The sequence below is a fragment of the Micromesistius poutassou genome (assembly GCF_964030765.1).
Source record: "Micromesistius poutassou genome assembly, chromosome: 7".
Lineage (NCBI taxonomy): Eukaryota > Metazoa > Chordata > Actinopteri > Gadiformes > Gadidae > Micromesistius > Micromesistius poutassou.
In genome coordinates this window covers 3,209,602-3,235,362 of record NC_140277.1, presented here as the reverse complement: position 1 = coordinate 3,235,362, position 25,761 = coordinate 3,209,602, and the positions used below count along the sequence as shown (strand labels likewise).

At 47.1% G+C, this 25,761-nt stretch overlaps 2 protein-coding genes across 2 annotated transcripts; one reads left to right on the top strand and one right to left on the bottom strand.

The window, feature by feature from the left end:
• The first annotated feature begins 1,847 nt into the window (after positions 1–1,847).
• Positions 1,848–16,055, top strand: egln1a (egl-9 family hypoxia-inducible factor 1a). The gene is made up of 5 exons (XM_084470039.1): positions 1,848–2,897; positions 11,143–11,262; positions 14,914–15,050; positions 15,167–15,234; positions 15,370–16,055. Exons 1-5 carry the CDS (start codon positions 2,157–2,159, stop codon positions 15,423–15,425), a joined length of 1,122 nt encoding a protein of 373 aa, XP_084326165.1. The 5' UTR covers positions 1,848–2,156; the 3' UTR covers positions 15,426–16,055.
• Positions 16,056–19,089: 3,034 nt separating this feature from the next.
• Positions 19,090–24,768, bottom strand: gpr137ba (G protein-coupled receptor 137Ba). Its single transcript, XM_084470348.1, has 7 exons — positions 23,849–24,768; positions 23,086–23,135; positions 22,251–22,473; positions 21,563–21,709; positions 20,823–20,951; positions 19,933–20,054; positions 19,090–19,593 (listed from the first exon to the last, which is right to left on the bottom strand). The coding sequence occupies exons 1-7, from the start codon at positions 24,242–24,244 to the stop codon at positions 19,479–19,481; spliced, it is 1,182 nt and encodes a 393-aa protein (XP_084326474.1). The 5' UTR covers positions 24,245–24,768; the 3' UTR covers positions 19,090–19,478.
• Between the last annotated feature and the right edge of the window lie 993 nt (positions 24,769–25,761).

Genomic DNA, 25,761 nt, shown 5'->3' with positions numbered 1-25,761 from the left:
GTCAGTAGTCTGGAGAAAGGGATTCTAGGATATGTAGTTTATTTGGCCTCTCTTGTCGGAGAGTGGAGCGCAGCCAAAGAAACAGTGCGTCTGTTGTGACCTCCGTCGTACAATGGAAACTGTCACAAGAGAGACTGTGCAGAATGTCTTCTTCTCGTAACAACTAGAGACATAGTGCCTTGTTGTTGTCTTTTGAATGTGCATTGTGCTGTACACATGTTCTGTGTACTGTATATAGGCCTACATATATGTATATGTACTATAAGTAGCCTAGATAAGTAAATAAGTATAAGGTATACATATATCTGATGAATCGTGCTGGTTTCATGTAACAATGCTATTTGCACTACCATCATGACACACACTATCATAGACTCTAGAGCACCTTCCATACATAAATCACAGGGTCAGTCCCTGCCCTGTCACTGCAAGCTTATACAGTGTATATTCATGTGGACTTTCTATTTAGTATATTTTATTGTCCATAGTATTCATGTTCATGTTGTATGTGTGATGGGATTAAGCTACTGGGGCCTTGCATTTCCCCTTGGGGATCAATAAAGTATCCTCATCATCATGTTCCTTTAATAATTCACCAAACAAAAAAAACGGTGGTATTTAAGGTGAAAGTGGCCACACAACTATGTCACAACTATCTATTTAAAAACGTACAAGTGATGTGAACGATTTAGCCTTAATAGCTGTCCTGTATCCAAGGATGAGCATATATAAACGCAAAACACCACCCACTTAGATTTTCTTCTTCTTCTTTTTTTATAACTGCCAATCAAATATCTGACTCCCGTTACAAAGTACAATGCGCTTTACGACAATAATCAACAAACTGCATTTAACGGTTTTGCCAGGGACTGGTGCCAATGCGTACGTGGCACGCGTCTGGTGCCGGCTTGGTGTTGGCGTAATGCCAGCCGCGCCTTGGCACCGCATCAGGCACATCTGCTTCATGCCTGTTCAAGAAGGCACCTCGCAGAGACGATCTCGTAGGAATAAAGAAAAATAATAATGGTTGTGGTTTTGCATTCCGGTATAAATGATACAGTATGAATATCCCGCAACCAAGACAAACGGACAAGCGTATATAAAAAATATTGGGTCTAAAATGGTGAAACAAAAAGTTTCTTTAAACGGTATTTTCTTTGTGACTTGTGCATTGAATGGAGGCCGCGTTCCAAGTCGCATACTTTTTCTTTTTACGTGTACGTACTACAGCTACCCTTACAAAGTACGTACTGTTGCGCACAGTATGCATACAATTGGGAGATACTGCAGGTGATTTTACCGATGAGCACACCTGTAGTGCCAGTGCCACCCACGTATCTTCTGCTGCTCAGAGGATTGTGTGGCAGAATAGCCCAAAAAGCATGCTGACTTGCATACAGCAAAACGCAAACGGATGTAGTACCAGTATTTGTGGTATTTGTATCCTGGTATTCGTGGCATAGGCCTACTATATTTTCCATACTATGGACACACAAAATCCTTTTTCTGGCTTACTAAATAGTAGTAGTAGTATGGGTATTGGAACGTAGGGCGACTCATACCCATGCTACCATACTATTTATATCATACTAAATGAGTATATTTAGTAGTATTTACTATGGCAGTGTGCATACTGTGTGCAACAGTACGTACGTACTAAGGGTAGCTGCCGTACCTACTAGAAGTCAAACTGAAAAAAGTATGCTGTATGGAACGCAGCCTCGGAGACTTGAAAGGTGGGTTACGCACGATTTGACGTCGAGGGGGCGGGACTTCCCGGTGCGCGTCACTGTGGGAAGGGCTCTGAGCGTCGATCCCAAAAAAGCTTAGCGCACGCACAACGGCGCCATGTGTCATGTCGGACGGCGGGCTCGCGCCGAAACGTCCTGACTGACCGTGCTCTGATCGAAAAGTGGGCTTGAATGGACGTTTATTATGCCGTGTGGTGCTCATGCGCGAAGTACAGAAGAACTTCGTGTATCGATTTCGTAGGATTCCGTGCGGCGGGGGTCATGTTTTTTCGTTCTGGTCGGGGTAGCGTGGCAGCAGGCGGCGGAGCGTTTCCGAAGTTAACAGGGCGCATGTGAAGGATTGGAAATTAAAGACGCAGTACACACGTTTAAAGACGAAGTACACACTGCGTCCGAGCCGCAAACATGGAGAAGAAGAAAAGCGCACTGGATCTGGAACGGGAACGGGAGCGCTCGTACTGCGAACTTTGCGGGAAAATGGAAAACCTCCTCAAGTGCGGTCGGTGCCGCAGTTCGTTCTACTGCAGCAAGGAGCACCAGAAGCAGCACTGGGGGACGCACAAGCTGATATGCAAAGAGGCGGACACGGCGGCGGCGCAGCAGGGTCCTAAACAGACCCCCGACCCGGCGCTGTCTGCACGGGAGGGCAAGGAACCGGAGCGATCCAAACAAAAGAACCGGAGCGCCGAGCAACCGGAGCCGAGCGGCGAGCGCATGAGAGGCTTCATCACCAACGCCGAGGGACCGGAGGAGGTCATGGACAAATCAAGTGGTGTTGGTGGCAATAACAACGCAAAGCCCAATGGACAGACGAGACCGTCCCCGCAGAAACTCGCAACGGACTACATCATCCCGCTGATGAACAAGAACGGGATCTGCGTGGTGGACAACTTCCTCGGCGCGGAGACCGGGGTTTGCATCCTGCAGGACGTGAAGGCGCTGCACCAGACCGGCCGGTTCACGGACGGCCAGCTGGTCAGCCAGAAGAGCGACTCCACCAAGGACATCCGAGGAGACAAGATCACGTGGATAGACGGGCAGGAGAAGGGATGCGAGAAGATCCGCTTTCTGATGAGTCGGATGGATGATCTGGTCAGACATTGCAACGGGAAACTGGGAAACTACACGATAAACGGAAGGACTAAAGTAAGTATATGCAGGTGGCAGGTCTGATCACCTGTATACGCTGACATAAAAGGGCTTTTAAACGCGCTATTGTGTCTGAGACATTCAGTTAATTGATGCTTTATTTACAGGGATATACTCTTGGGTCTATTTATGAATCCAAATCTAGAGCAGTTAAACAGTGCCCATTCAAACTATTACATCCCAAGTGTTTAAGAACTAAAAACGACGTATAAAAAAGGATTACGGTATTAGAAGACAACACTGTAGAATGCAACACGGAGCGTTCCTGTCGCATAACACATGTCACAAAGTTGAGATGCGTCATGTTTACAAATGTTTCAGGGCGACCCTGAGCCGCTGTAGTCTGATGCACTTTGGCCTACTTTTGTACAATACATTCAATGTGTGTCACTATCGCACACGTTGAAATATATTTTTTCGGTTCATAACGGTTCATAATGCGGAGGAAGACTTCCTCTAACCCTTATGACAGAAGGAAAGTGCAGGCTATCCTCTGGCAGCCCACCAGTCTTCTCCGACAGTCTCCCGTATGGTGATGTTCTCTGTGAAGTTGGCAGAAATAGGTTCTTAATTTGGAGAGCTCACTGTGTGTGTGTGTGTGTGTGTGTGTGTGTGTGTGTGTGTGTGTGTGTGTGTGTGTGTGTGTGTGTGTGTGTGTGTGTGTGTGTGTGTGTGTGTGTGTGTGTGTGTGTGTGTGTGTGTGTGTGTGTTTCCATGGCCTGAGACTTTGACCTGAGAAAGGTCTTCGCGACCCTCTCCTTGACACAAACACACACTTTACTGGAGAACTGTGGAGGTTCATTGACGAGGTAGTTGTTGCAGTCTTGTTCCTGCTGCAGTCTATTTCTGGCATAAACAGACGCTTTGCGCAATACTACGGTGTGTACGTGCCGTTCATAGTCTGATACACGCCCCCCATAACCTTGGGGAGCCACGCGCCCCTCCTGTATGGATGTCCTCTCCTTACAAGGTTGTGGGTGAGGCAGTAAATGTGTCATGGACAATTACATCGTAAATATAATGCACGGATGATGTTTTGTTAAAAAAAAAAAAAAAGTATTAACTCAATTCCCCTTCTCGCCTGGCTATTAATAATTCTGTACGCTCATTACCTGGAGTTTCGACTAAAACATTAGACGGATAAGTCCCTGGAAATTCAGGTGTCAAAGTAGACCGAAGCAAAGTATTAGTAAAGTAATAAAGTATGGCAAGTACAGAGCTGAAAGTAATAAAATAAACTACATATTTACATATCTCTATGACAGCAGGGTCATAGAGATATCCAACCGTGTGTAATACTGATTTCACCTTTTTTGAAGCAACCCCTTCTTTGAACCCTTCATTGAGCGCGAGCAGGTCCTACTGTACCTCCTTGCCTGTGGCTGAACTTTAATCAACTCATTGTTGTGCTCGACTTCCTTGCCTACTCCCGTGGAAGCCCTGGCCAGCTCCTCTGGACTGGGACCAGGCCACGCCACCATGACTTGCGCAAATGGAGAGCTGCCAGTATCAATAGTTCAAAGGGACACAAGACACACACACACACACACCACCAGCCAAACAATCCGCCCGGCCAAAGATAGAGGAAAAAATAAATTGGGCCAATAGTTATTCAACGTGATTGTTACCACTTCCGCCTTTCCTTGATAACATTGTGGGTCGGAGCAGGCTGTTTGTTTCACCCCTCCACCCCCATCTGCAGCGTTCAGAAAGGCAACGTTGATGACGACTGCATTGTTGGGTATCTAAAAGGATATAATTTGCTTTGCTAGAATTTACATAGTGGGTTGTGTTATACGCCACAGGTTTCAGATAAAGGCACATCACAGCAAGGCACTAACCATGGCACTTATCACACTGTTCCCTTTTGTTTCTAGTTTAGTTATTTGATCATTTGAATGAGGGGATCGCAACAAGAGCATCAAACTCTGTTAGCCTTGAGAAAATACAACAAAACTCGTCGGTTTCCACTCAGGCTAAGCTACCGACAAGCTAAAACAGTCCCTCCTCCTCAGTCGTCCCTCGACCTGGCTCAGTCTCCAGGAAGCTGACCCCTGCCATAGGTCATTAAAGGGGCAGAGCAGCAGCGGGGGTGTGGTTCAGCGCAGGTCTTCTCTGTGTCCACTGGACAGGACTGCTGCATGAGTCATTAGGCTGCAGCATTGGGCTACGTGGCGGGAGGGGCCGTTTCACTATACTGTTAGTTTCCACTGCTGTCATATGTAACCTTCACTGCTGTTATGACTCAAAAAGCAGTGCGTGAAGGCATGCAAGTGTAGTATAAACTGTCAGCTTTCACTACTGTTGTGTGTTTAATGAGCAGCGAAGGAGGCATTTGACTAGTTTAACCACATTCACAGCTTTAACTACTTTCATGTTGCAGTTTATTATTTGCTTAGGCTTGTTGTTACCAAGAGCAGCAATTAGATCACCTTTCAGTTAGCAGGGGGATGATCTCTGGCTCCCATGTATTCCCAGCATGGGCGGGGTTTGGTTATTCCTAATTTTAATAAGCATGAAATGCATATGAGTCACAGTGCTGGGAATTGATTTGAAGAACAGTTAGCACATGAGCTACAAGGGACGTGCGTGTTGGCTAGCCGCGCTCTGAGCTGTGTGTGTGTGTGTGTGTGTGTGTGTGTGTGTGTGTGTGTGTGTGTGTGTGTGTGTGTGTGTGTGTGTGTGTGTGTGTGTGTGTGTGTGTGTGTGTGTGTGTGTGTGTGTGTGTGTGTGTGTGTGTGCTTTTGCTGGGACCTCCATGACTGTTCCTGAAAGAGCTTCAAGGGAGTAGAGGTATCCTGTTTGGAAAGGAGGCAACTAGATGGATGTACTGACTGTAGGGCGGAGGAGGAGATTTTAGACATAAAGGGGTCAAATGACGGCAGTTTGATTATGTCAGAGTTTATTACCTATTTACCAACCGATAGCAGACTGGATAACCAGTCGAGATTCCACTCTGTTCAAATCGACGGCCCCTCCTGTCGAGCGCCATTGTTGTACCTATGACAGGAAAGGGCATTTGCTCTGTCCCACGCGTGTACTTGAAGGACGTTTACAGCAGGCAGCATCTTCTGTCGCTGGCGGGGAGCACTCTAACCCACAAGCTCTAGTTTCATATCGATCCCACGCCTGCAGGGAAGTCTTTACTGACTTTAATGGGTGGTTCATTGCAGGACATTTCAAAGGTGTGTGTGTGTGTGTGTGTGTGTGTTTGTGTGTGTTGAAATGAATAGAGCAACTCCTGACTGAGGCCAGAGGAATGTTGACTTGACTCTTTCCTCTATTGAGATATGCTTGCTTACCCCATGTGACTCCTTGACCTAGTCCAAGAGCGAAAGCAGCAGTCCTCTTGATATAAGTGGATCACTATGTGCAGCTATTTTAACCGCAATAATGTGAATCCGGTTGAACCACACGCACAAATATTGACGCAAGGATAATGCATGCATTTTCCTCACGTCAGCCTGCGTTTTGGTTTTGACTGCAGATGTGGCCCTCTGTGTATGTGCCTCCATTGTTCTGCCATTAAAGTAAAATGAACAACTAGGTTTTAAACAGGGATTTCCTCTCTGCACCGCACCTCGGTCACTGATGGTATAGAACCACACACACACACACACACACACACACACACACACACACACACACACACACACACACACACACACACACACACACACACACACACACACACACACACACACACACACACACACACACACACACACACACACACACACACAGAGAGAGAGAGCGCGAGCGGCCTCCTAGACCCAGCCGCCTCTACTGTACTGTTTAGATAAGCGGCCTTCCGTTAGGCGAGTTGGACCCCCTCATAGCGTTTGTCCCCCTGTTCCCGCTCCGATGCCCCCATTTACCCCCCCCCCACCCCCTATAGGAAGCCTATAGCCCCACAGCGAGAGCATCATGATGTGTGTAACCTGCAGAGGTCTTTGGGGCCGGGAGGTAATCGTGGGCCCCGGACTACTCTGATACTGTCAGGTTGAATCTCTTCTAGAGCTAAATTTAGTTCTAGAAGGGATTAATTTAAACCTAAATATAGATTTAAAAATGGTCTGCGTTACTTGCTGAATAAGCTTCTGGTGCACGCAGGAGGAAATGGTAGTGTTTTTAGGGGGGGGAGTTTCCATGTTCTCTTTTCACGCTGAATAATCTCAAACAAGAAACGCAGCACTCTGTGAATAACATAACGCTACACAAAAACCACAGACCTCGCTATTGTCTTTTTCAATATAACAATTGTTGGAAGCCAGTTATCCAGGTTGCTGAACACTTGATTTGTGTCGAGGGTGTTTGAGTGTATCTTAATCCCGATCTTAATAATGGAACACTTCCTACGCCGATGCGACTGCTGGGTCTCTATCCTGTGTGAGTGATATCTGAGATGCGTGACTGAACTAAGCGTATACCCACCTGTCCTTTCCGAGGGTTGTTTGTGGGAGCAGATCCTGTGTTCAGTGTCCCCCAGTTGTAAGGATATCCGAAAGCATTGCAGAGCGATGACGTCCTCCAACACGGTGGAGGACCAATATAGCTTCAAGAGGCCGGAGTGAGCTCTTGAAATCCTATTTCCCCTACTGCTGCAGCTTGTTGTGCACGCCACTCCTCGTAAAATGGACAACTCATTTATTTTTCACCAAATTTGACTGTCTATGCTAAAGGACAATGTCGGGCATTCTACTTCTACACCTGGTCTTATAATGTCTAATATATCAACAATGTATTATGGCAGGGTCTTATATGCATGGCACCCTGCAGGTTAGTCTCTCTGTATCGGCCTCTCTCTCTCTGCCTCTCTCTCTCTGCCTCTCTCTCGTTGCATCTGTATCCGTCTCTGCTTCTGTCTGTATGTCTGTCTCTCTCTCTATCAGTCTCTGTCTGCCTCCTTGTATCTGTCTCTGCTTCAGTCTGTAAGTCTGTCTCTTTCTGTATCCGTCTGTCTTTCTCTCTCTCTGCCTCTCTTTGTACCTGCTGCTCTATATCAGTCTCTCTTTCTGTGTATCTGTGTCGTTCTCTCTCTCTCTCTCTCTCTGCCTCTCTCGCCCGTGCACTGGGTGGAATGTAAACAGGCAGCATGGCGAGCCGGGTCAGCTCCCTAATGAGGGCTATAGAGGAACGCGGAAGAGCGCGGCAGGAACAGGAACACAGAGGGAGGTCAGGGGTGAAGGTGGCAACAAGGAACACCTCCAGGAGAGAGAGAGAGAGAGAGTTCCCGAAATCCTTTGTACCGGAAGAGATCCGTTGTAAGCCCCCGGGCATCAGGTGACAGTTGTGAGTGGTGGGCTGCTGAATCTCTCTCTCTCTGTCTCTGCATGTGTCGGCAGGTGCTGCAGGTTCAGTACCATGGGAGGGAAACTATTCGAGTGATTCAGCCGTCGCGGGGCTCAGGCTCAAGCTCAGTCTTAAGTTACGTTGAATCAGAATCAAAGGGCGGCCGTGCTGTGACTCAAAACATGAAGCACGCTGGAATGGATTGTGCATGTGTCGTCACGTTCGAATGCACTACGTGACTTTACGCACATTCATTCATTCAGAATTTGGGGGCATTGCGGCCCGGTAGGCAGCCCCATACCCAACACGGGTTTAGAAGCAGTCAGGGTTGGATCCAAACGGCCCGGGTGATCCAGGCCCGGGTCTCTGCTAGCCCGCTAAGCTGCTGCAGGACGGGACCACATGGGAGGTGGAGAGAAGTTCAAGACAATTCCTTAAGGAACTGACACAGACAGCGGAGTAGGTGTTGGCCGGACAGGATGTTGTCCTCTATTTATAGTATATGTGGTTTGTGTAGGCCTATGCTTTTCACCCTTACTCCTTGACTCAGAGAGTTTGGTTGGGTAGAGGCATATTTATTATTGCGGTTATCGCTTTATTTCTTATGCACTATGTTAATGCGTCGTTTTAATAAGGTTCTGCCGTGGGGGTTCAGGGTGGGGCGCGCACTGCTTTGATCAGACTAATCTTTATAGCCTTCTGCACATTATGTGTACTTATGAAATAGTCTCCCTGCTGAGCCCATGGCTCCGTGTGGGGTGACGTGGTGGGGGGGCGCGTCCTAGCCAGCACGACAAGCTACTCTAGCCTAGTGCCTCTGGTCCTAGAAGAGGAGGTGGGGAGGGCGGGGCGGGGGTGGCTGACCAGCAGAGATGATGTTTCATCTCCTGGGCCAGGAGATCAAGCCCCCCCACACCCTTTGGATCCTTGTAACGTGTGTGTGTGTGTGTGTGTGTGTGTGTGTGTGTGTGTGTGTGTGTGTGTGTGTGTGTGTGTGTGTGTGTGTGTGTGTGTGTGTGTGTGTGTGTGTGTGTGTGTGTGTGTGTGTGTGTGTGTGTGTGTGTGTGTGTGTGTGGGTTGAGGACTGTGTGTGTGTGTGGTTGAGGACTGTGTGTGTGTGTGGTTGAGGACTGTGTGTGTAAGAGAGAGATCCTCTCGCTGTACCCAGCATCAGCAATCTTCCACACGCTCTGCACGTAGCAGGACCATTAAAACACTGCTCCCTCTGGAGCGGGGCCAAGAGTCAAAGTTTACAGCAGTTCAAACTCTTCTCCTCCTCTGGAGAGCCGACCCCCGACCCCCCCCCCCCCCCCGCCCCGCTCTGTTTCTCTTTCTGTCGCTCCGTCTCGCTCTCTCCAACTCGTGTGTTGCTTGCTTTTTTTTTTTCTCTCTTTACACAAGTCGTCACGTACGCCAAATGCACACACACACACACACACACGCAGCTCCACTGTGTAACGACTCTGACAGTTAGGAAGTCCTTTGTCTGTTAGCGTGCGGCATCACCCGCTCTTAAATCTACCACCACCACCACCCATCGCCGCAGAGCTCTTTGCGCACCCAGCCTTTTGTGAGGGTTTGTCGAAGTGTTCACCCGAGAAGGGGGGGGGGGTCTGTCAGCCAGGAGCATTGGAGCAAAGAACACCCCCCCGCCCCCAGTTCTGGTGTCTGATGTGGGCAGCTGACGGAGCACGCACACCCCCTGCGCCGACCCTCCTCACTGAGAGACGCCACGGTAACAGGGGAACTGACGCAAGCAGCTCCGGCGAAATGCGTCAGGAGTCTGTGTGTGTGTGTGTGTGACGTGCGCCGTCCTTGGTTTTGCTCAACAAGCCATGCATCTGCCTCTGAATAAAAATCACACAATGGAAGGGCACTCGAGAGAAGGACAACATTTCAGATAGGGTGACCTCCATACAAATCAAAACATAAACAGGCATCAACGCCCCCGTCCGTCCGTCCGTTGTGTTGCGTAGTGCAGAGCCGGCTGCCTCTTTTGTTTTGTATATTTTTTTGTAGTAGTATTTCTTCGAGGCGCACGTATGCTGGCTACAGGATTGCGGGGCGTGTGTCTCTCCGACGGTGATTTAGAGAAGAGGGAGTGTTTTTAATAATGTTGCTATGGTGTCGGTTACATTCTTGCCTGCCAGAACCCCGGGACTCACACTCTTTGTTCCGGAGAGATCTCGCTGAAGACACAGCTCATGGGGGCTGGGAGTGCAGCCCAGCCCCCTGTCCTCCTCCTTGGTTTCTGCACGTTCAACAGCCTCTGCCCCTCTTATCTCCTCCCCATTCATGTTCAGTGTGAAGCCCGGCAGACGCGCGAGTTGTAATATTTGTGTGCAACATAAACACCTTTCATCCAGATACCGATATCGGTGTATGAATATGATGGAGGGAGGAAGGATATTGCAGAGTTGCACAAAAACCACATATCGTCGTCTGTTGGCCGGTGTTTACACAACGACGCTGTTTCTAAACCACAGAATGTCCTAGCCGGTAGTGAAGGTCTTATTGGAGCCGGAAGAGGTGGAGGAGGAGGAGGGGTGGGGGGGTGGGGGGGTGTGGGGTTGGCGCTTGTCTGGAGGTTTGGAGCGTTCTGCCGGCTTGGTTTCCGCAAGACTCGCCTGCACACCAACAGCGTTCACGTGCGTCCTATCCCCAGCGCACAGGTGTGGACTGGGACCCTAACTCCCATGGGTCTGGAGCACAGCACTCCCAACGAGCAGCCACCAGCCGAGTTGAGATGCATCCCGTGCACAGCCTCCCCCGTGTACTGTATTATCACACGCCGGTGCGCTCCACTTGGGCCAACTCGATCCCTCAGTGAATCCTAATTGAAGTGCTCTTCGTCTTGTGGTCCGGTGGTGGTTTTGTGGACGGTGGTTTTTGAAGCGCGTGGCCATTCATTAAACGGTGCTCTTGTTGTCGTTTCCTCCCTCCTCTTCAGGCGATGGTGGCGTGTTACCCGGGCAACGGGACTGGATATGTGCGCCATGTGGACAACCCGAATGGTGACGGACGCTGCGTCACATGCATATATTACCTTAACAAAGATTGGGATGTCAAGGTAGGTGAATCACCCCGTCCGACAAAGAAAAGGCAAATGTCTTTCTAGTACTATGTGTATGTTTTTATTATGAAGCTATTTTTCTATTTCACCAAGAATACATGGTCAACGGTTTGGTTTTGGTCGATTTAATAAAATAATTATTACATCGATTTTTTCTTCTTTCATCTTTTTCTGATGTGTTATATGAGAAAAGTCAAGCGCCAGACAATGTTTTCGTCGTGGTCTTCCCGTGTTCTTCTTGTGGTCTCTCCTCCAACTCTTCTTGTATTTGGGTTAACCTCCCTGCTGTGTTTCAGCCCCGGCTAGCCTCGGGAACAATCACTCCTTTTCTTTAATCCCATTATAGTAGTTAAGCAGAGAGCTCCTACCCCCTGCAGCGACTCATTACTGTACGTTACAGTACTGTTCACCCTCCAGTACCTCCCCCACACAGCCACCAGCCCCACCATAACCTGGCTTTAACCCAGTCATAACCTGGATTTACCCAGGTCAGCCTGACTGTGAGCTTGTATTCAGTCAGACAGCTGGTAATGCAAGATTTGTTCTGCTGTGGTTTGAAATGAATAAATCAGAAGACTGTTGATTTGGTGATCAAATTATAAGACTGCACATGTCAATTTCCACAATCAAAATCTGATTCAGGCAAGGCTTGAAACCCAAAATTCAATCTCTATTCATGTGCCGTTTCGCAATCGGTTTGCTGCATCTCCCCCAGACGGTAGAGGTTCGTACATATCACCGGCTCGGCAACGCTGGAGCTCATCTCCTGAATACCGAACAGCCAAATTTGTTCGTTAAGCGTGGGCCGCGTTTGGGAGCTAGGTGCGGAGGCATGGCAATGCTTCATATCCACCAGCCTCCTACTCTCTAACCTGTTAAGGAGATTATTTAATTAAAGGGAGGTCTGGTGGGGATGTATAGCGGTATAGAGCTCTGCCCCAACAGAGGATGGCTGGTCGCTGGCTAGTGTGTCGGGGAATTCCGCGGCAGGGAGAGAAGATGCATGAATGCAAGGTCCTATTCACCGTTGGCCGCTTGCCCAATGCGCTTCACAATGCCATGGGAGTTTCTGTGCTGGCTCGGCCACTGGGGATTCATCTTTAGCCTCGCCTTGAGTTGTTACCCTGGGTATCATACTTTACTTGCTGCTGCACAGCAAGTCCATTGTTCAGTGTTGTCGTTAGTCAAAGCTTAGCAGCCCCGTATGTGAAACTAAATCAATGCATCGTCATATATGGTGTGATTAAAGAAAATGCATATTGGTAGTGTAAATTTCAGTGTAATTCCCGATAAATATGCATCGATGTTTCAACGACTGGCGATAAGCCTATAATGTAAGTCCATCCATTTTCGTTATCCGAGAGTTGAACGCGTAAAAGGTTAATAATTGATTAATCATTAATAATGAATAAGATGCATGACTCACGTCTTTTTCTCAGTTTACAATTTATTTAAACAGGTCCAGTGCCACATTAGTTAAGTGAAACGTTAAACAACTTAAACAAACAGCAAAGAGTAATAAAACAATAAGGTTCCTCTTGAGATGGCTGTTCTTGTCAGCCTTATTTAACCAATGAAGCCGCCAAACAAAACAATGGGAAATGAGAAATGAGTAACAAGGCAGATCAAACAAAACCAAATCCATTTAGTAAGAAATGGTACATTAGGCCTACATTCTCGGTTAATACATTTTTAATCAGTTAAATTCTTCACGGCAATTAATCCATTAAAGATTTAATCATTTACATCCCTACTATATAGGATTTTAAATATTTGGAAATGCTGTAGGCTCCTGAACATTTAAATTATTAAACATTTACGAAAAAAAAAAAATATTTATAAAAACTGACCTATGCGGTCCGTTAGGATTCGTGTGTTATGATTCGTGTTAGGATTCGCGTGGATGCCTGAAACGCAAACGATGACGTCATCGCCCCCCACCAGCTGGGGACGTTAGAGTTGTGTTGATTTTTTTAATTTATTTGATTTGTATTATTTTTGTAGCTTTAAATACAGCCCCATGGTAAATGTAATTACTAACTGTACATTAAAAAGCATTTCTGCTCAATCTACGGATCACTATGCCATTTCTTACAACTTATCCTCAAGTAATCGCTCTTAAATCTTAATACAGCTCCTTACTACTGCTTAATCCTGATGATATACTTCCATATATTATATTGTATATGGAAATAAAATGCTGATTTTTATGTTCATCATAATCAGGGCTTTTCTGTATTTATCAATAATTTATTTATTTTAGTTATATAAACTTCTAGCTAGTCATTTTTTATTTATTTATATGGGGGCAGTAGTTTTCCTAAACCAGCCTAGCCAAGTTCTCAAAGTCTTAAATAAGCCACACCCTAACAAAACGACGGGCACGCTGTTTTATAAAACAACGTTGCCTGGATACCAAGGTGTCAATCAGAGAGCAACATGTCTGTGGAATGATCAAGTTCAGCTGCTCCAACTGTTTGAGCTCTTCAATCTGCCAATCACCTCCACTTGCTACTGCGACCTCACCCCTCATCGGCGTGGAAACCATCGCCAGGGGCATTCACAGCTATGATACGGGACACGGCGTCGGGGATCGTAACGCAGTTCAGGTCCACGGGCTCAGCCTCGCGGGCCAGCTGTCACGGAGCTCTTGGTGCCATCGTGGTGTTAACGCTCTGAAGAGGTTACCAGTGGGTCAGCCATTGCCCGCCCCTCACCCTGCTAATGCTACGTTCGCTTAAAAAACGCCGTTCCACACGCACACAAAACGATAGATTTACAGCCGTGTCTGTGCTTGCGTATTTTCTCTGGCACTCGAAAGCAAAACATCACCGCCCATCTCCCTTTGACCCCGCCGTGCTTTGTTATGGTATCAATGGCCCGGTCTGTGCTGAGGATTGGCCCCCACGTCCTGTTAATGTTGGTGACGCTGCGCGCCGGTACCAGGGTGCCGGGGCCCGTCTCCACCTCACGCCACTGTGCGTGTGAAGAGAGAGACGGGGGGGGGGGGTCATATCAGACCGTGCGAGCTGGAATCCGCCATGCTCGCCACAATCTCACAGCTCTCCTTTACACCCTTTATCCCTCCGGCACACGTTTTCCTGTGCCTCATTCTTCGCGATCCCTCCGCAGGAAGGCCTTCCCCTTCCCTACTGCTTCCCTTCCTCTGTTCCCCTCCCCGGGCCCCCCTCTGTGTCGGGGCCAGCCCTGTTCCTCCTCCTCCTCCTCCCCGCCACCGCCGTCATCACTATCACACCATGTGTAGGGGCGTGTAGGGCTGGGCGATTCATCAAATTTTGATCGTGATTTCGTTTTTAGCGTGAAATGATCACCAAACGAATATAATCAAGTTGAAATGATTTTTTTCTTTTTTTTTTAATTGAAGAAATTGCAGGACAGCTGGATACATATCTGGACATTATTTTCTATTTGACCATTTTGTGTATTTTATTTCAAAGTTCTCATTTTACAAAGTGTTTTTTTTTTTTTTTTAATAGTTTGAATAATCGCGATTTCAATATTGATCAAAATAATCGTGATTATGATTTTTATTTCTTTTTTCTCCATGATTGATCAGCCCTAGCTCGGTGTGACCGTTGTTTTGTCGGTTGTGGTGGTTGTTGTCTGACATTGCGTCTGGCCCTCAAGGAACAGGGAGGCCTGCTCCGGATCTTCCCCGAGGGCAAGACCCAGTTCGCGGACATCGAGCCCAAGTTCGACCGGCTGCTGCTGTTCTGGTCGGACCGGCGGAACCCCCACGAGGTGCAGCCGGCCCACTCCACCAGGTCAGTGCCGGCGAGGGGCCCGGGGGGAGGGGGTGCCGGGGTCAGGCAGGGGTCACCTGTTTGTTAACGATTCTCCCATGATGCACTGCTCCTACTAACTGCTGTTCACCTGGCAGGTATGCCATCACGGTGTGGTATTTCGACGCGGACGAGCGGGCCAAGGCTAAAGAGAAATACTTAACGGGTAAAAACAAAACGTCTCTTACATTAAATCGTTTTTTGTCAAGGTTTGTTGTCAGTTCCTTTCATTGTTTCCACTTCTGTGTTAAAATAAGTATCACTTTATGACGAGACTTGTCTTCTCTTCACCATTGTCTAGGCGCCGGGGAGAAAGGAGTGAAGGTGGAACTCAACAAACCCTCGGACCCCAGCTAATGTCTGCCTCGCAGACCTCCCGCCCCCCCCGCCCCCCCCCCCCCCCTGCAAGAACCCTCAATCAAGTGCTCTGTCCTCAGAAGTGGCCTATAGCGAGCGAGAGAGAGTGTGTATTTTCGTGCGTCTGCGCTTGTACGTGCAACGGCTGGGGTGAATCAACGCGGAGCGCCGACGTCGCTGGAGCGGACGCGGACCATCTCTGTAAGCGGCGGTTTCAAAAAAGCTAAGCTAAATACAATCGCAGTTTCTTTCATTTCACCCCCCGGGGGAACTCGGAAAACCCCGACGGCTTTGATTGTCAAGACATTTTACCGAGAGGAACAGTCGCCCGTTTGTTCGTTTTTCCCCCCCTGCTCCTCCTCCTCATCCGTGTTTCACCTTTTTGGTGTCGCCGGGCTTTTGTGTTAGAGCTGAGCACAGAAGTCAGGCCCAGGTGGACAATTCTGCTTTTTATGCTCTCCACGTTGTGGATCTTGCAGTTGATTCCTTCAAGGTACAGTGTTTTGCATAAGATTGTTTATTGATGCTTTTCACATGGAATGAGCTGTCCTAAGCTGTGGTTTGATTGTACTTGAGTTTTCCAATAGCTCGAGTGGTGAACGCAATTAAAAAGAAACACCTTTTTCTGACCGTTGAATGGTTGCCTTTGTTTGAGTTAATGTGGGTGGTGTGAAAAAACGTGCCACCCCTTTGTCATTCACTTTTTTTTTTCAAGTCATGCAAGCTTGCAAGTTTAAAGAAAACATAAATCTGACTGATCTCTCAAGATTTCAAGTCTGGTCTGAAGGCGGCGAGGTATCATTAACTGCTGCCTGCTGCCCCCTGCTGGACACCACTGAGTAGGGACTTGGTTAATCACAATTTCTGAAATGGCTTATAAAGTAATTGGATTATCCTTAGGGTTAGATATTGTACCAATTTAAATGTATACGTTTTTATTGAAGCACATTAATTTCTTTACAAATGTGTAGGAAAAATCATGTTCATCCTCATCCAGCTTTGCTAGAGCGTATGCAATTAACAGATGTCTTACATTCGGATCCCCTGGAAGAATTGCCACCTTGTGGTCTGGGGGCTTGCGTGCCTCAATGACCCCAAGAGCTATACCAACAGAAGCTTAGGCTCCTGGTAGGGTCGGTCAGGTCGAGGGGTAGAGGTCTGACGAAGTGCAATCCAATGGTCCTCCAGGTTGGGGTTTGAAAAAATATTTTTACGGAAACGGCAACAAAGGAAAAAAACACTATGTACAATGGGCCTCCAGAGTTATCGAAAGATAATAGAATGACTGTCAGTAGTGAAAGCCTTAAGGAAGCTACTGACAGGAAGGTGGGTGCCCTCAACACAAAATGCAAGACCAGGATTGGATTCTGGAATGTGCAAAACAAACAAGTAACAGCAGAAATGATAAATTACAACCTGCATATTCTTGGAATAAGTGAGTAGGTGGACAGAAACAGGCAGACACAAAACCAACACAGGAGAGACTGTCCTGTACTCCGGACAACCAACATCATGAAGGTGTAGCCATCATCCTTAGAAAAGGAATGGAGAAATGTCTGATGGAATGGAAACCTGTAAACAGCAGACTCATCAAAGTCAGATTGTGGGGGAAACACATTAACATCACAATCATCCAATGCTATGCACCAACAAATGATAGTGATGAAATAAATAAGGACATATTCTATGACCAGCTTCAAGCAGAAGACCCCCACCAACAGCAGAAGTAGAGATACAGGAGCCTGAGACTGTCCTTGATGTTTACACTGCACCACCAGAAATAAAATAAATTGTTACAGCCATCAAATCACTCAAATGGAAAAGCCCCTGGGAGAGACGACCTGAATGCAGAACTGTTCAAAGTACACCCAGAACTTTAAGCAAAACTGCTCAAACCACTCTTCACATCCATATGGGAGGGGAAGAGGATACCAAACGATTGGTCAAATGGTGTAATCGTAAAGATCCCCAAGAAAGGTTCCCTAAAAAACTGTGACAACTGGCATGGATTTACCCTTTTGTCAATTCCAAGCAAAATACTAGCAAAAGTCATCATACAAAGAATTTCAGATGCAACAGTCAAGCAGCTCAGAAGAGAACAAGCAGGGTTTCGGAAAGGAAGAGGGTGTGCCGACCAGTTTTTCACTACATCGCAACATCATAGAGCAGTGCACAGAATGGCAAAGACAGCTATATATCAATTTTGTAGACTTCGAGAAAGCATTTGACAGCATCCACAGGGACAGTTTATGGCAAATTCTACGTTTCTATGGGATTCCACAAGAAATCATCCTCATTGTAAAGGGTTTTTACACCAACTTCACATGCCAAGTAGGAAACAGCAAGCACAATTTTGAAGTCAAGACTGGAGTGAGGCAAGGATGCTTGATGTCAGCATTACTCTTCAATACCGTCATACACTGGGTGATGCGAAGAACAACCGAAGATCAACCTAGAGGCATTAGATGGACACTATTTACAACACTTGAAGACCTAGACTTTGCAGACGACTTGGCACTGGTTTCCCATACCCACCAACATATGCAAGAAAAAACAAACAGATTTGCATAACAAATATGACTGAACATAGGCCTGAAGAAAACAGAGGTGATGACCTTAAACACACAACATCCCCCACCTATACAAATAAATGGAATAAATATACCCACAACAGAAGAGTTCATATCTAGGAAGTAATTAGATATGATGGAGGAACAGGTAATAACATCAAAAGCCGACTCAACAATGCAAGAAACACATTCAGAATGATGAACAATGTGTGGAAGTCCACAAACTACAGCATCAACACCAAACTCAAGTTGTACCAGAGCTGTGTTCTCTCCACCTTTCCAAGCTCGGCATTCCAAACAAGAAACCTCTTCTGGCCTAACACCATCTCCAACCAGCAATTACTTGCTCGGACCAACCAAGAAAGTATAGAGACCATCATTACAAGAAGGCGCTGGAGATGGATTGGACACATCATGCGAAAAGAACAGGATAACATTACTAGAACCGCCCTACACTGGACACCTGAAGGCAAACAAAAGAGAGGACAACCCAAAGAAAGCTGGCGGCGAACAGTTGAGAAAGAACTGAAAGCCATGAAGCAGACCTGGAGTTCTATCCAAAAGCTCACCCAAAACAGACAGGAGTGGAGATCCTTTGTTGATGCCCTACATGCCAGTAGGCATAAAGGGCAGTAAAAAAAATTGCATTCAGATAGTGCTACATCGATTACAATAGGCTATTTTAAATGTTTAACTGACACGCAAATGTAAATTTAATGGATAACTGTCAACTGGCACTTACTGGATTGTAGGCCTTATTTAAATTAATATGTTTAACACTGCAATGGGATTCGTCATTTGGTGAAATAACTTTGCTGTCCTGCTCTACATAATCCTTTACGTTTATTTAAGGACTGTTTGATTTAACATCATAAAGCCTGCTGCCAATCCCATGGTAGTGAAGCCTTGGTCCCATTACCTGAAGTGTCCTCTATCAAACCAATAGTATGGTCCTAAAGCTTGTTTTCCCACAACTTCAACTCATGGTTGGCACCGTAAATACTATAATAGGAGTAGCATAATTCCATGAATTATAAGAAGTCCAATCTTTGTCCATATTTTTTTAAAGCAGTAACAGATGTACACAGAATAAAACTCCCTTTATTATGAATTCAACAAATCTATTATATAAACAATCACAGTCTATGTATCAATGTAAATACATTTTATAATGGAACACATTGGACTAACCAAAACACAGAAATATATTAGATATTTGGCATGAACTATGCACTAAAACCAAAGAGGAAGAGAATAGCTATACTTCTTTTACCATATTGTGCAAGTTAATGTCCCGATTTAAGGACTCAAATATATCTGTAGGAAAAGCTCTGTTAGCTCTTGTTTGTAGACCAAAAAATAGGGCCATCAAAAAAAATAACCCAGAATGCATAAAGTCCAGGGTGACGTCCCGATATGTGCCACTTGTCTCTGAGTCATGTGCAAAAACAGTGGATGCCTGATAGGTCAGGTCGGCTGTCCATCAGTATGGGTTCAGCTCCTCTGGGGGCGGAGCCAGGAATGGAGGCTCCTCCCCCCCAGTGTAGGCAGTGATAGTGCTGCTCTGGCTCCCCCACTCGCAGCCATCAGTGGTCACACTGTGGCACAGAGAACCAAACACTTTAATGGTCATCCTTCAGGGGATATCTGTCTGCCAGTCACAACATGATGTGACTTCCTCCAATATAGTTTCATATCTATTTGCAGTTTTACAAAAAAATAGTTAGTTTATAGTTTACAAAAAAAACAATTTTTATTTTTATATTATATTCACATTCAATTTTGGCAATCCACAATAAAAATTATATTTCCAAAAATGACAGGAGCTAATAAGCTAGTCCAGTAGTCTGGGAGTTTTGACTATCTGCTGGTTAACGGTGAGCATATCTTAAATACGCTGTGTGACAGTGCTGGGGAGGAGACAGTGGTCTTACTACCTGGGTCTGATGTTCTGGGGGATGATGCTCCAGGCCAGGTCGTCATCGCTGTCATAGCGACGGGGGTTGTCGAAGAAGTACGCCCTGGACGAGAACCCATGGCCCGAGAGACCTGGCCCGCTCTGCAGCCAATCACAGACCACAGATTGAGTTAATTAACACCACACTCCCATTGGTCAATCAACATCCATGACGACCTTTCCATTAAATGAATCTATATAATTATGAATGTTGTTAGTATGGATTTTGTTATTGTTAATAGATTACTACAAAACAATTCCATTTACATTTACACTTATGGCATTAAGCAGACTTTTTATCCAAAGCGACTTACAATAAGTATATTTGTCAGAAAAAAGAGAAACAATATATTGCTGTCGTACAGTGAAGATATTCATAGAAACAAGTGCCAAGCACTAACAATCGTTAGGTTAACCCATTCCCATATACAACAAATATAGCTAGGATAAGACGAGCAATATAATACGATGTATACCCGATGCCCCAGTTCCAGCACATTAATGTTAATGTGAATGTTTTACTGATCGGATACGGCAAGTCTTATCTACTGGTTAGCTCTGCTGGTCTGGATATGTCACCGCTTGTATTCTTCTTATTGGTCGTAGTGTTATCCAATTGCGTGCAGTGATTTTCTAATGCACGTGATTTTCTAATGCATGCTTGGGGCCGCCCCTCAAGTTGGGCCATTTTCATTACTCGTTGCCAGACCCTACAGCTTTCTAGATGTGGGTTTGGATTTCCAGGCTAGTGACCACAATTAAAGACGGCTAAATTGTGGAGATCCAAGAAAATGGAGATTCTTTAGTATTAGAACCACTAAAGAGAAGCTAAAGCCCAGACGTGGGACGGAGAGACGAGAGGGTCCCTACCCGGTCCTGGGTGGGGCGTCGGACCCTGAAGAAGTAGACCACCAGAGAGGTGGGCAGCAGCTCCCACACAAACAGGACCACCCCGAACACAACGTAGCCGGCATCGCCCAGGGTCGACCGCAGATCCGCCTGCACACAAACACCCAGCAGAGGATCGCACAATGATACAACCTCCCGCTGATCATGAAGCAAACACACACATATTCCAACGCTTCTTTAATCAAACATGTGCTTTGATGTTATTTTACGAGCAGACGTCCCCACCGTCCCCAGGTAGAGCGGCTGGTTGGTAACTGGAAGGTTGCTAGTTCGATCCCCGGCTCCTCTTAAGTGTGTGTGTCGAGGTGTCCCTGAGCACGACACCTTACCCTAAATGCTCCTGATGAGCTGGCTGTCGCCTTGCTGGTTGTCACCGTCATCAGTGTGTGAATGTGTGCATGAATAGGTGAATGTTAGGCAATATTGTAAAGTCCTCAGCCACTGGTTAGAAAAGCGCTGATGCAGTCCATTTTACCTTTTTGTTTTACACATCTCCCTGTTCACACAGTTTTTATAGGTTGACCTCATCGATCCTGAACAGCAAACAGCCCAGTCTTTTCCTATTGTTGTTATCTATTTCAGTGCTTTCTTTAATTCACCACTGTCCTGCACTTGCTGGCGCCCACATTTCTCATCCAGTGCTCACTTATCGTATTCTATCTGGAAGGGTGTAGTTCCCCTTAACTGTAAACAGGCCGTACCTGGTCTGAGACGTTGTACCAGTCGTAGTCAAAGGAGTTGATGGTGTTGCTGGACAGAGCCAGCACCACCAGGTTGTAGCAGGCCCTGGAGGTGTATAGCAGGATTACCATGGCTCCTATCACTGTCACCTGGCACACGGACGTCCCCTGACATATCCACACACAAACACATTGATCAGTTTTGAAACACACGTTGATTAGTGGAAAAGGTGGCTGTCTATAATGTAACCCTAGATACAGCCTACTACTAACTCTCTGAAAGTGTTATTTCAATATTCACTATGTAACATCACAAGCTACTTCAAAATAACACTAGTTACCTACTTTTTAGAAGTACTTACTTTTCAGAGAAAATACTTCATACTCAATTCTTCATGTCTATACTGCTAATATGCCAAATTACAGCTATACACATCCTGAAGTTTAATCGTACACATGCTGTTTACTGAGGAAAGCAAAGCAAACCCCTTGTGTGTTATTCTAGGGAGCCCCACCATGTTACAACACAACACAACAACAACAACTGAATCTAGTCTCTAACCAAAGAGTATAATCTATAAAAGTATAATCTCAAGAAACCGTTCATTCCTCAATCACCGCCACATCCATCCTGCCAGCGTCCTATCCTCAGAATCAGAATAGTTTATTGCCAATTATGCTAACATTATCGCTCCCCCATTCTCCTCACCTTCGACTCCAGGTAGATGTTGGCCAGGGACATCTTGGCGATCTTGTAGAGGCACGCGGCGAGGGACACGGCGCACAGGACGAAGAGCGTGTCATTGATGGTGACCCGCACCAGCACCACGGTCCGGGGGTCGGCCGCCGTCATCCTGACCAGCAGGGCGCAGGCCAGGTTGACCAGCAGGAAGAGCAGGCTGATGGAGAGGAAGAGCAGGTAGAGGGGCAGCCTAGGGAGAACAGGGGGTCAGGGGGTCAGTCTTGAGTCACACCATGCTGCTGTTGTCGCTGCTACACGTCACGGTGCAAAGGGCATGCTCCTGGAGTCCTGGTACGCAAATAAAACGTGTTTCTGAAGTGTGTGGTTGTTTACGTGTTGGCAGTCTGATCGGCCTGTGTGGACGGACGGATGTTCACAATCAATGTCATTGATTTAGGTGAAAAATACAACGATTCATCATAAATGAAGGCAAGACACAGTGTACTGCTTTTGAACAGAGAGAGAGAGAGAGTGCAAGCAAGAGAGCATGCTACAGACCCTAAATCGTGAAAGGCATGTATTTGCTTCTCCGTGTCAAACAAATGCAAGACAATGTTGAGGAAGAAAAGGACATCCCATAGCATCATACATTTGAGAAGAGACTTGAAGAGAGAAGAGATTTGAGAAGAATACCACAAGCGGTAGTTGGGATTTGGTTTAGTGAAGTGGTTCATGACCCTGTTGTGAAGCAGTTTTTACAAGTTGTTACATGCAAATATGCCAGAAAACAGTGTGTCTATGCACATGCACACGCACAGATCTGAACAGTAAACCTGATCAGTATACTGGTGGTCAGACATACCTGTATCTCAATAGCTCTGGGTCATATTTTGACTTTGCTTTGAAAACAACCTGTTTGGAGGAAAAGGGAATTAAATGAGAAGTCATCAGGCAAAAGCATGATAAAGTTATTTAAGGCATGTTTCACTTCTCTCTTCTGAAGGCTCAAGCAGCCATGAGCATTCATTATTCAGAATTTGATTATGAAACTGCAAGTCCAGATTAAAAATTGTTGTTTTCACACAGCTGCTAGATTCTACAGCACTAAACCCAACCTCTGTGGGTACCTGCCATAGCGCCTCCACCCTTAACTAGAATCAGTAGAGCGGGCTACTGCAAGAATTGGTGTACATCTTTGGTCACTGTTCTGTACTTGTATGTTGTTGCAAATAATGCACACTTTCATGGTAAACATCTGATCATTTTGCTGGTACAACATAGGGATAAATATTAACTTGTTAATCACATTTGCACCCATAGTTCCCTGAGCATTTAATCATGTCCAACTTCACGAGGGTTAAACTTTTGAGTGCTCGATAGGACTTGCTAGGCTAATCCTTTGGGGGTCAACTAGGCATTGAGTCTGGTTTTGTCTGATATCCTCACACCACAATCTTCTATCTGAAGTACATTAAGCAATGGCTGCTTATCTGTTTCAACTTCATCCTGGAAACAACTCAGAATGCAGGACACACAACACAACAACACAAAACACAAACGGATATCACATTCTCCACACGTCAAGGTTTCCCAGCCGGCCCAGTGAGCTCTGGCGCCACACTCACCTGTGCAGAGTAGAGGTTCATGAGGCAGAGGGTGAAGAACTGCAGGCAGACGGGGCAGCAGTACAGCAGCCAGAAGGGCAGGGGCCCCAGTGTGTTGGCCCTCAAGCAGTCCTGGAAGTAGAAGGAGAAGAGCACCGTGCGCAGGGCGGCCCACAGCAGGCACAGGAACAGGAACACCGTCTGGTAGCTCAGCCGCTTGTGTCCGTACCGCAGCACCAGCCAGAGCTGCGAGTACACGCCGACGAAGAGCAGCGAGTACAGGATGGTGTAGGCCACCGTCAGCCCCAGAGTCACGTAGGTGGGCACAGCGGGGCTGAGGGTGGAGGGGGCCAGGGCCACGCCGCCGGCGGGTAGGAACCGTGGCTGGGCCGTCCTCATCCCAGCCGGGGGCTCCATGGCGAGCGGCTTTCCCCTCCCCGAGCGAGGGAGGGAGGGCCGGAGGAGGGTAGAGCTAGAAGGAATGAATGTAGAAGGGGGAGAGTAGGGGCCTCTCTCCCTTTCTCTGGCTGTCTCTGAGCTGCCGCCGCTGTCTCCGGTTCCCCCCGGACCCCCCCCCCCCCCCGCCCCCCCCCACCACCACCACCACCACCACCTCTTACCACCGGCCGGTCTGCACGCTGCAGCGGGTCCCTCCCGGAGACGAGCCGTGCTGGGAGGCGACGCGGTTTAAACGATCCAGAAGGGAGCAGGGAAGGAGGGAAGGAAAGGATGTTGTGAATGGCGCGATAGTGGGGGGGTGGGGGGGGTGGGGGGCGTGTGTCAGGAGCAGGGAGAACGGAAGAGCAGGAGAGGAGAGGTGGTGGAGAAGCACTGCTGGAGCCGGTCGCGGAGGCACATGATCGGACGCCGGAGAGAGAGAGATGAGGCGAGAGAGAGACAGAGACAGAGAGAGAGAGAGAGAGAGAGAGAGAGGGAGAGAGAGAGAGTGCGGCCAGTCAGCAGTCGAGAGCAGGAAGCTGCATTGTGCTGTAGCTGCTGTAGCCAAGAGAGAGAGAGAGAGAGAGAGAGAGAGAGGCAGAGAGCTCACAGGCACAACCCCCCTCCCCGTCCTCCTCCGCCTCCTCCCATCCCTGACGCAAGGCCGTACGCATCAGCTGACGTACTCCTCTGTACCTTTTAACCCTATCCTGGGGGTTCCCACAGCCCGGGGGGAGAGAGAGAGAGAGAGAGAGAGAGAGGGAGAGAGAGAGAGAGAGAGAGAGAGAGAGAGAGAGAGAGAGAGAGAGAGAGAGAGAGGGAGCGAGAGAGAGAGAGAGAGAGAGAGAGAGAGAGAGAGAGAGATTATTGTATAATAAACCCAAGACATGGTTTGATTCACTACATTATCCTGCTTTTAATTCTGCTACTTGCTAAAGAAATCTAGAGAACCAGTGAGTGAGAGAGAGAGAGAGAGAGAGAGGAGGGAGACACTGCTGCACTTTGTCAAACTCCGGACGCTGCAGACGAGGCTGTCGTGATGAGAAACGACCAGTAGACCACGGAGGACTCTGACATCGCTCCATCTCCTGTTTCACCTCTTGGAGCACTGTTGCAAAAGTAAACAACGTCAATTTAAATGGAATGTATACAACGATGTCACAGCTGAAGTAAATGCAGTAATCTACTATTTGACAATCAATCAAATAAATCAAATGTGGGAATGTTAGGCATATTATTTAAGCGTCATCCTCCCCGACACTGGGTCATGTGAACACAGGGGGAGCCGTGAGGAAGAAGACCTCTCCCAGTCCCCTTTGACCCTGCTGCAACATTTGTCCAACTTTGCACCACCCAAGTCAAACAGAAAATGTTGCTGCTTTCTCAGCAAAATCACTATTGATGGATCGCTGGAAGGTAGCTGGGTGGGTTTGTTATGTAGGTAAGAGGTCCACATGCTTTAGGGTTAATACAGTGAAAAGGTTATGGGATAGGAG